This window comes from Artibeus jamaicensis, unplaced genomic scaffold (assembly GCF_021234435.1).
Source record: "Artibeus jamaicensis isolate MK-2021 breed Jamaican fruit bat unplaced genomic scaffold, CSHL_Jam_final contig_729, whole genome shotgun sequence".
Lineage (NCBI taxonomy): Eukaryota > Metazoa > Chordata > Mammalia > Chiroptera > Phyllostomidae > Artibeus > Artibeus jamaicensis.
In genome coordinates this window covers 7,120,851-7,129,956 of record NW_026521939.1, presented here as the reverse complement: position 1 = coordinate 7,129,956, position 9,106 = coordinate 7,120,851, and the positions used below count along the sequence as shown (strand labels likewise).

At 45.0% G+C, this 9,106-nt stretch overlaps 1 protein-coding gene across 2 annotated transcripts in view; it reads right to left on the bottom strand.

The window, feature by feature from the left end:
* Positions 1 to 15: 15 nt before the first annotated feature.
* TVP23A (trans-golgi network vesicle protein 23 homolog A) overlaps positions 16 to 9,106 on the bottom strand; it is a 31,009-nt gene continuing 21,918 nt past the window's right edge. Inside the window, exons 3-8 of one of the 2 annotated variants that reach the window (XM_037151202.2) lie at positions 3,724 to 3,868; positions 3,066 to 3,155; positions 2,748 to 2,876; positions 1,640 to 1,768; positions 938 to 997; positions 16 to 102 (exon numbers count right to left, since the gene is read on the bottom strand). In XM_037151202.2, coding sequence (XP_037007097.2) covers positions 938 to 997; positions 1,640 to 1,768; positions 2,748 to 2,876; positions 3,066 to 3,155; positions 3,724 to 3,868 — 553 coding nt within the window. In that variant the 3' untranslated portion in view covers positions 16 to 102. The remainder of the gene's footprint in view (positions 103 to 937; positions 998 to 1,639; positions 1,769 to 2,747; positions 2,877 to 3,065; positions 3,156 to 3,723; positions 3,869 to 9,106) is intronic. The other variant, XM_037151205.2, reaches the window with a different exon arrangement.

Sequence of the window (9,106 nt, the reverse complement as noted above, 5' to 3'; positions counted from 1 at the left end):
TCACTGAAAATCCAACAGTTTGTTGGTCATGGAATTTTTTCCTGCAAGCTTGTTTGATTACAGACCCTCTCACTTCAGCTACTGTCGCCTCCGAAGATAAGCCTGGAAAGGAAACGAAGATGACATGTGGCTTCAGCGCAAAATACAGGGCCATGGTCCTGGCAGTCCATCGCCTTAACCACTCGGCCACCCATCCCACTCACAGTCATAGTTTTAAACAGCACAGTCCACAGTTACTCTTCAGCTTGAGGAACAATTAGAATATTAATTGAGCCTCAAGCTAAGGCTTGTTCTGAGGGGAAGCATGTGATGCAGCCAAGATAGTCAAAACACCCATGAGAAGCCCGAAAATCACCCACATACACAGAGTTGGGGGTCTGCGTCAACCCTGTGTGGTCATGTTACACCACATTCAGCAATTCTCAAATGTCATACAATACCTTTCATAGGGGTTTTGTCAATTACATAAAAAGGGAAGGCAGATGAAAACTCTAGAATTATCTGTGTTGCTGCGAGATGCTCACTCTTTGCATGACGTGCACAGGAACTGAAGACGGCCAAGAGAAGAGTAAATTCCTGTTGGGCATCTTACTGTGGCCATAAGTGGAAGGGTGGGCAAATCCCCCTGTTCTTTCCCTCCCATTTTTCTCATTTCCTCCCTGACCCCCTGCCCCTATCCCCTTCGTGTCTATACATATGGCCAAATTGGACAAGTCCAATGTGAGGAAGTTGGGACCCTGGTCAAGGGTGTTAAGGTCACAAAACCCCAAGAATGCCCAACGCCCAGGCTAGTTCCCACCTGGCTCTGCACCTGGCCCTCAGGCCTTCGGGGGAAGCCCACCCAGACCACAGGCACAGCTGAGCCCAGGGAGGCTGCTCTTCTCACAGGCCCCCCAGCACCGCACAGTCCAGACCCTGCCTGGGTCCCACCTCTCACCTAGCACTTGTGAATCTCCAGCCCTTCCAGGCCAGGCTTCTGAAAGTCACTCGGGCAGGCCTACAAGGGGAAAGTCAACCATGGTTTTCAGTCTCCACCTGTGCATGGCCCGATGCTGATTCAAATCCAGAGCAAACCCATAATGTACCCAGAGCCCGCAAAGCTGGGTGCTCAATGTGTTGGCATAAAGCAGCACCGTAAATATTTAACAGGTTCAAACCACTCCAAGATGAGCCTGGTCAGATTTAAAATATTTCTCACTTGTGGAAACCATATGCGAGGTTAAAAAGTTTTTTGCGTGGTTCTTAACCCTACAGGTTTTAAAATTAACAATAATAGTCACAGAAGGATAAATACCATATGATTCCACATAAGTGAGGTCCCTGGAGTCACCACAGTCGTAGGAGTTGGAAGGAGAATTTTGGCTTAATGGGTACAGAGTTTCAGTTTGGGAAGGTGGAAGAGAGCTGGATGGAGACAGATGCTCACACAGCACTGTAAATGTACTCGATAACACTGAACCGTGCACTTAACATAGTTAAAATGGTAAACTTTATGTTTGTGTATTTGAACACAATTTTAAAAGCTAACAGCGGCAGACTGGCTGATATGGAAAACATTAAAAACTGCAGTTGCCAACAGGCCTCCTTCACTTGAGCTTCCGGAGAGCAGGGGTCCAGGAGTCGGCATTCAGCAACTCACCGTCTGGAACACTGTCTGGGACAGAAAACCGGCTGTGACTTTGCTGATGTCACTCTCACCTCCCATCTTACAAAGGATGTAGCCGTATAGGTTAGCGGCCTGGAGAGAAATCCCAGCTATCACAAGGGCCTGCACTCAGAAAAAGCAAAGGGAAGTTTGCTCAGCATATACTGAAACGCTCCTTCCAACCCAAGCAGCGGGGGCTCAGGCCTACATGTAAGCAACAGCTAACCTTTACTGAGCATTTACAAATACTCATTGACACCTCTCAATGATCAACACCCTGATAAGCTGGTGCCATTATCATCCCAAAGAAACTAAAGTTGCCCAAAGTCCAAGAGCTAATGTGTGGCCAAGCCAGGATCCTCACTCCAGAGTCCACACCTTTAAGCACATTGTTGCCTGTACCATCTGTGGATATTTTGTCTTCTCAATGAATGAACCCAGTCATGGCAACAAATACAGTAACTCTAAAGAAAACTTCAGAGCTATGAGGCTAATTTATCCCCTACTGAAGAAGGGTTCTCTGTCCAAGGTAGGATGTCATATGCTTTTTCTAAAAATGCCTCTCTTAGCCACATCATTTGTATGTGCCATAGATGGAAACAACCAGTGGATGAAGGGACAAATAAAATGTGGCCTATCCATATAATGGAATATTATTCAGCCATGAAAAGGAAACATCGATGCATGCTACAACAGGGATGAACCTTGAAAATACTATATTAAGTGAAAGAAGTCAGTCACAAAAGACCACATATTGTAGGATTCCACTTACAGGAAATGTCCAGAATAGGCAAATTTATAGGAACAGAAAGATAAGTGGGTGTTGGGCTAGGTGAACAGGGGCATAGGGAGGTGGTGAGGATGAAGGGTATAGGGTGTCTTTTGGGGTGATGAAAACATCCTGAAATTGATTGTGGTTGCACAACTGAATATACTGGAAACTACTGAATTATACCCGTTAAATGGGTGTACTGTATGGTATGTGAATTATCTTGAAACAGCTATTTCAATAACTCTATTGCTAATAAATAACAATCCACTCCTGTGACCCCAGATTCTGTACAGATGTCAAAACAATGTCAGAATCAAGATGTTGTCTTACCAGCCACTTCAGCTTCAAGGAAAACAAGGTGCTAAAAAAGAACACAATCCAAATCATCGGGCAAATAATGAGGCCAAGCCAGAAGATTCGGGCTTCAGCTTCTGTGGCAGCAATATTATTTGGAGAGACCTGTTGTGGGAAAGTGATCATGCTATCATTTTCATTTATTTTACCATGTGCTTCTGTTACATGCTGGGGCACTAGCAGCAGAGAGCTTTGTGCAGGGCAGACATCAGATCTGCACGAAGTCCAGAAGGAACCCAGAGACTTTCCACAGCCGTTTTCCCCCATGCTGGTCAGAGGCGTCATGGAGAATACCTTTTTGGCTTCAAAAATCCAGTGGCTTTTCCCATCTTCATCTATCTGGTTCCACCAGCGGAGGCCCACCATGAGCCTTCCGGTTACATTCTGAGGGAAATGGACAAAAAGACTCTAAGCACGTCACGGGTAAAGAGAAGGTCCTTACCTGTTTATTGGCGAATAAAAGAAAAGTCACCAATTCAGTCAGGTTAAACTTGTACTGGGAGCAGAGAAGAGGGGAATTGAACTGTGGTAGTTTCAAAGTCATCTTTTAAGGCTTCTAATTTTTAATTAAGCTTACCTTAAAAAGTGACGGACTCCTCAAATATATATATATATATTCATATTATATAATACTTTTAAATATTTATATATTTATTACATATAAATTTTACTAAAAATCCAAAGCCATATGGAGTTGTCATGCTCACATGGCTCATATTTGTAACCATGACAATTGATATCCCGAAGCCATTTAATTAACACCAAACAATGTCTTTTTTTCCTCTAATGTTAAGTGTGACCGTAGCTCAGTCATTCTTAAGTGTGTATCAGCAGTTTCAACCAGAACACGTCCTGGCTCAAATCAGCCACGTTCATCGGGACAGTCACCATCCAGAAACACAGCCCGCATGTGTCGGGAGCAACAGCATCACAGGTGAGGGGACTGACTTACCTTCACAGACCAGAAGTCAAAGGACAGAAGGAGGAGCACAGTGACAAAACAGCCCACAAAGCTTCTGCTGAACCAGTCACAGCACACGTAGGTGACGATGGCACTCACTCGGAAAAACAGGTGGAAAAAGGTGGCCAAGGGATGCCTAGGAGACAACCCAGAAGGCCCTCTCACTCCAAGGGCCAAACGGGCAGTTGCTGAGCTCACTCCGTGCTTTCTGACTTTCCATGTTCTCGCTAGTGCTCTTCAAGCCAAACTCAACCAGGACGGACGCGTCACTAAATTAGGAGGTTAGCAACAGTCATTACTACACTAGCTTGTTTCTTTCTCCCTCTCAAAGAATCCCGTACTTTCCCCTAATTTGATTCCAAATATTACTTGCCCTCTTTGAAACTGGGTCACATTTGAAGTGAAATGTGACTGACCGCTCACTGCCTTCCCACCTAGCAGTGACAGTCACCAGTTCCCTAAAGGTAAAGGTTGGGTTATTACCCAGTAGTGGAGCAGCGAGGCCACGTGCAGCCCATGGGTGCTGTCTCTTGTCATCGGGGCATGCACATTCCTGGATAGAGGGAAATGAGAATGACGTGACAATGACCAGTCTAACTTGTAGTTGCTCATAATGAGTGGTACTTGGATGGTGAAATTTAATCTAAGGGATGATGGTTTTTGTTCACTGGGCCTGTAGGCACAAAAGAAGGGACAGAACCAAGAGGTTATATGCTCATCCTACATCCAGTGCTTTAAAAAATGAGCCTGAAAGATGAGAGCCCCAAGGGTAATCACTAACAAGGGTCATCCATCTATCTGGAGCAGATAGATAACACATGCCTGTAGGGGTCAGACAGGTGGCGGCCATGGGTGACATGGGCCAGGTAAAGACACTCATAGATTTCTATTTCTTTTGTAGAAATCCACTTCCAGTAGAGCACAGGTAGAGAAAAGCACTCAACCAAGATCAAGAAAGCGACGGTGCAAGCCCAGTGATGATGGCAATTAAAGCGCCACCCCACTGCCAAGGAGGGGGGAGGGGCAGGCCTCCCCACAGGGCAGTTGACTCTTCTTGGCCAGCCTGCCCTATTCCTGCCAAGTCCAGTATTTTGTAAGAAGCCAGAAATCCAGACTTGTGATAGCAAATAGGATTTTTAAATGATGTCTACTAATTATGTTAATAAAATAATGAAGGCTATGTATCTCCCTGGCCCACAAACTGCCAGCTTGCAGCATTTAGGTGATTGAAGAGGCGGCCAGCAGACCTGCACAGGGATGAGTTTGCTGGGTCTTCCCAAAAAGAAGTGTGGTTAGAACAAGCAGACCAGGGGCTCCCACAGAACTGAGCTGTTTCGAACTCCCAAGGGTCCATGAACTCAGGTTCAGAAGTGGAATTTAGAGTGACTTCTGCATGTACTCATGATGTTCCAAAGGAAGGGGGCCATGGCCAAACACCAGCTGTGCACCTGAACGCTTTTCATCTGTGCCTTTCTGATACTGAGCTCTCCTGGCAGCCTGGTAAAGCCAGCCTAGGAAGAGCACCCAGCATTTCAGAATTAGAAGTGATGACATTGATATTCTGAATCTGGACTGTTCCAGAAGACAAGACCCTTGGCAACCTCTTACAGTCTTTTTGCCTTAAATCTTACTGAAGATTTTCAACAAACTGTCTCAATACGATTTCACCCCTTCGCGCTGAAGATAAATGAGTCTTCTTGCCATAACTGAAAGTTCTTCAAAAGCAGAAACCATGTTTAAGATAATTTTTTATCCCAACAATGAGCAACATTTAAGATTCTGGGCAAATATTTGCTGTGTCGGAACTGCAATTGGTTGAGTCCATTGAGGACCGCTGGGACAGCTGCCCTCTCTGTGGAACAACACAGACCTAGAAGATGTCAGAGACCCAAGTGTGCAGTGATCCAGGGTAAAACCTGGAAGTTGATGTATTCGAATAAATCCCCTGCCCACCACTTTTTTCTTTCTTTTTTGGCTGTGGTTTCCTGAAATAAAACAGAAAAATTTCCAATTGTTGGAAAGTTCTGCTTGGTTAAGAGGTATTACTACTATTATTCAATCAAGTTATTATTATTCAAACAAAGTCCAAAGCAAGTAGAAAATGATGCCAGTTGCACTTTCAAATATTGCTTTAATCCCGTTTGGTGCAGGCTGTTTGTTCTCTGGGCAACCCCACAAACCCTCACTCAGTCTCTCTCTGGAGTCTGGCCTTTGCCCCCAGCTAACCTTGATCTGGCCTCAGACCAGTTTTCTAGCTTTGTGAGTTCTGAAGGCCATGGCTTAAACCTGTCCACTCTCCCCTTGCACAGGGTCCTCCGTCCTCCCAGCGTTCTCTCCTGCCACCTTTGCAGCTGCAGAGTAAACACACGCACCAGTCGCTTTCACATCTCCATGCCACTGGCTGCCAGTTCAACCCCCCAAGGCCCCCACCTGGTCGCCTCTTGAGAGGTGCCCAACTGCCAGGGTTCCAGTCCTGACTCCAGCCTCTGAGTAGCTCTACGGTTTTCCTTAAGCTGTGTAACCTCGAGACACTTCGGTCTCTGCTTCTGTACAATGGGAATGCCAACAGCAGCCGCTTCCTGGGACACTAGAAAGATCAAGTGAAGCTGGCACGTATGCAGTGCTGGAGACGCAGGCTGTGCTCGGTAACTGTGAGCAGCTGTTGTTGTCTCAGCCCTCAGAGTCACTCGAAACTGCTCCACCTCGAGGAGCCACACTAGAAAAGTCCCCCCCTGACCACAACTTTCCTTCTCTCTCTCCGGGGGAAGACTTTTCATGCCAGGGATCCCCCAAGACTCCAGATTCCATATTTCCCCAGCCCCAGTGCTTTCACTGAAGAACATTGTTCACTCCTCCACTTGAACACAGACCATTTCCCACTGAGTGGCCAGCACTCCCTCCACCTGGCCAGGCAGGAGCCTGTTAAATCCAGCGGAGGAGGTGGAAAGAATGACATGGCGAAAGGGGGAAATGAGACAACTTCAAGTGTTGTCGAGATGGGAAGAGTCTCAATGGGCTTTTGTTTAAGTTTAAATCCATTTTCATAGTTCTGGGTCCCAGGACACCTATTATCTTCCTCCTTAGAAGAAAACCCAAAAGGTTCTCAATCTGAAATGTGTGGGAAAGTCTCCCAAGGGCTTAAAATGTGCACAAGCTACTCCTGTCCCAAGACACATGGGTCTCGATTTAGAATGGGGCTTAGATATGAATTTTGCAAAGGAAAAGCACTGCTCTATACTGGATTCACCAACTCTGACCCAAGGGCCACATCAGGCTCACTTCCTGTTTCTGTGAATAAAGTTTTATCGGAACACAGCCATGCTCCCTCACTCGCTGGCCTGCCAAGCTGAAAATATTTACCCAGAAAGTGTGCTAATCCCTGCTACAGACCAGCAGAAACAATTTGGTGATGAAAATCAGGCTCCATTCAAAACAAAACAAAAATGAAAAAACTGCCTCTTTCCCCTAAAAAATCCACTTTTGAAAGTGGCAATGTGGGAGCTGCCTGACTAGCCATACCAACAGACTATGCTGCATGTCAGGCCCCTGTTATCTCAGGACGGTGAAGGGCCCTGACGGGGAAGGTGCACAAGGAACCTCAAGGATGAGGATCTCGTGTGCACACATGTATGCAAATCCATCAAACCGTATGATTAGGATTAGTGTACTTGACTGTGCACCATACCTCAATTAAAAATTTTCTGATTGAATCCACTGACCAAAGAAAAATCTTTCCAAGTCACTGTAAAAATTCCTCCTGTGATATAATCCAGCAATTGCACTCCTCAGTATTTACCCAAATAAGTTCAGTAAACACCTATATCTGCACACAGATGTTTATAGCACCTTTATTCATAATTTTCCACATTAGGAAGCAGCTAAGATGTCATTCGGTAGGTGAATGGATGAACTGTGGAATGGACAAACAATGGAATATTATTCAGTGTTAAAAAGAAATGAGCTATCGAGCCATCAGAAGACATGGAGGAAACTTAAATGCACATTACTAAGTGAAAGAAGCCAGTCTGACCAGGCTCCATACTGTATGATTCCAACTCTATGACATTCTAGAAAAGGCAGACAGGAAAAAAGTCAGTGGTTATCATGGTTGCCAGGGCTTGGGGGAGGGCAACCTCTCCCAAGATGGAGCACAGGGGATTTTTCGGGCTGTTGGAATGTACAACACCAAGAGTGAGCCCTGACGGAAACTATGGACTTTAGTTAATAATAATATGTTGCTTCATTGATTACAACCAATTATGACACTAATGTTAGAGGTTACTAATAAGGGGAAATTTAGGATGGGGAGAGGCTTATGGGAACTGTATTTTTGCTCATTTTTTCTATAAACCTAAAACCACTCTAAAAAATACATTCAGGTCAGCGCAGGGGTGTTCCGTCTAGACAGTACAAAGAGTAAAATTGGGGAAGATGCCATAGGCATGCACGTCCTCTTTCCCACAAGCTTCTAAGGCAGGTTTGGTTTGGGGAGCAGGGGAGGTTGATTTAATCCTAAATTCAGCAGTGATTGAATTAAAATTTGCCCTTTACTTAACTGTTGAACAGATGAGTAAACTATACTCAGTTTGAAAACTGTACTCTGATTTTTTAAGAATGTCTCCTACTTGAATTCCCCATTGAACATCTTATTTTAAATTCTCCATCATGTTTCAGACACTCTGCAAAGTTTCTGACTTTTTCCGGAGGTGAGGGTATGAGGAAAAATGGTATCTTTCCTCTCAGGTTTACTTTGCCACTACACACAAAAAAAGCACCTGTGCCCTGGCTCGTGTGGCTCAGTGGATTGAGTGCAGGCCTGTAAGCCAAAGGGTTGCCAGTTCAATTCCCAGTCAGGACACATGCCTGGGTTGTGGGCCAGGTCCCTAGGAGGGGGTGCAAGAGAGGCAACTACACATTGATGTTTCTCTCCCTCCCTCCCCCTCTCTCTAAAAGTAAATAAAACCTATTTTTTAAAAAAATATATCAAGAATTTGCTTCACGATAATTCAGGGGTAGGCAGTGAATGGGTGAAGATGAAACAGGATGGCCATGTGCTGATCACCACTGAAGCTGGGCCACCGGAACACCAAGTTCATTGTTCTATGTACTTTTATGTAAATTTGAATTAAAAAGCAGAAAATAAAGAAATCATCAGAGGAAACCTCAATTTGCATTGAGGCAAGACACCTTTCAGAATAAACCAAGCCCATTGGTTGATATTCTGGACACCATGTGGTTAAAACACACACACACACACACACACACACACACACATGAAAACCTAAAATTCCCCAATTGGGTAATTGGCCATTACAGTTGGATGCATAAGACAAATTCCAGAAAGCAGGTCTTTTCTTCTGGACTCACCAGTCCC